This window comes from Nicotiana sylvestris, chromosome 6, assembly GCF_000393655.2.
Source record: "Nicotiana sylvestris chromosome 6, ASM39365v2, whole genome shotgun sequence".
NCBI lineage: Eukaryota > Viridiplantae > Streptophyta > Magnoliopsida > Solanales > Solanaceae > Nicotiana > Nicotiana sylvestris.
In genome coordinates, this window is record NC_091062.1 from 20542115 (window position 1) to 20543303 (window position 1189).

General features: G+C 41.6%; 1 protein-coding gene across 1 annotated transcript; it reads right to left on the reverse strand.

Moving 5' to 3' along the window:
- Positions 1 to 208: 208 nt before the first annotated feature.
- On the reverse strand, positions 209 to 714 carry LOC138870348 (uncharacterized). Its single transcript, XM_070148144.1, has 2 exons — positions 422 to 714; positions 209 to 305 (listed from the first exon to the last, which is right to left on the reverse strand). Exons 1-2 carry the CDS (start codon positions 712 to 714, stop codon positions 209 to 211), a joined length of 390 nt encoding a protein of 129 aa, XP_070004245.1.
- Positions 715 to 1189: the final 475 nt, after the last annotated feature.

The window sequence follows — 1189 nt, forward strand, 5'->3', positions numbered from 1 at the left end:
TGACTGATTCTCTGACTGTCTTACATATGATGACCTCGGCTGGATTTGCTCCGGAATTTTGAGGGTCCTCCTCAAAATTCTGTCCCAGTTTCTGGTTGTGGGGAAAGTGAAAATTTTATTGAGATATGACCAAACCCATAGAGCTGCTTACGTATCCCCTCTTAAGCGGGAATCAGGTCAAGTGTAGCTCAGTTACATCAAATGAAACTTAAATATAGTATCTCTTGACTGTGTCTGAATTGATGGGCTTTGGCCTAACTTCTCCATCCATTTCTGCAAGTATGAGTGCTCCTCCTGTTAGTACCCTGTGAACCATGTAGGGCCCTTGCCAATTAGGTAAAAACTTTCCTTTGGCTTCATCTTGATGTGGGAAGATTTGTTTCAACACCAGCTACTCCGGTGTGAACTTTCTAGGTTTGACCCTAAGCTCTGGACATTCTGTTCTGATAAAGTTGACCATGACATACTGCGTTTATTCTTTTTTCGTCGATAAAGAGCCAATTGTTCATAACGACTCCTTATCCATTCTGCATCACTAAGTTCTACTTCCTGTATAATTCTCAAAGAAGGAATCTCGACCTTGGCAGGAATGACAGCTTCAGTACCGTAAACCAACATGTAGGGAGTTGCTCCGGTTGATGTGCGAACTATGGTACGATATCCCAATAAGGAAAATGGTAATTTCTCGTGCAATTGCTTGTGGTTGTCTACCATTTTCCTCAAGATTTTCTTGATGTTTTTGTTGGCAGCTTCCACGACTTAATTCATTTGAGGTTTGTATGCTGTGGAATTATTATGTTTGATTTTGAAGGTTTCACACATAGCTTTCACTAAATTGCTGTTGAGGTTGGCGGCATTGCCGGTAATGATGGATTTGGGTACCCTGAATCGGCAAACAATACGATCCCTGACAAAATCTGCGACAACTTTCTTGGTTACTATCTTGTAAGATGCAGCCTCAACCCATTTTGTGAAGTAGTCTATGACCACTAAAATTAACTTGTGCTCGCTTTAAGTGGCAGGCTCGATCAGACCGATGATATCTATTCCCTAAACGGTGAATGGCCAAGGTGTACTTGTTCCATTGAGTTCATTTGGTGGTACCCGTATCATATCTGCATGTACCTAACACTGGTGACACTTCTGAGCATACCTGATGCAGTCTGTTTCCATATTCATCCAAAAGTAT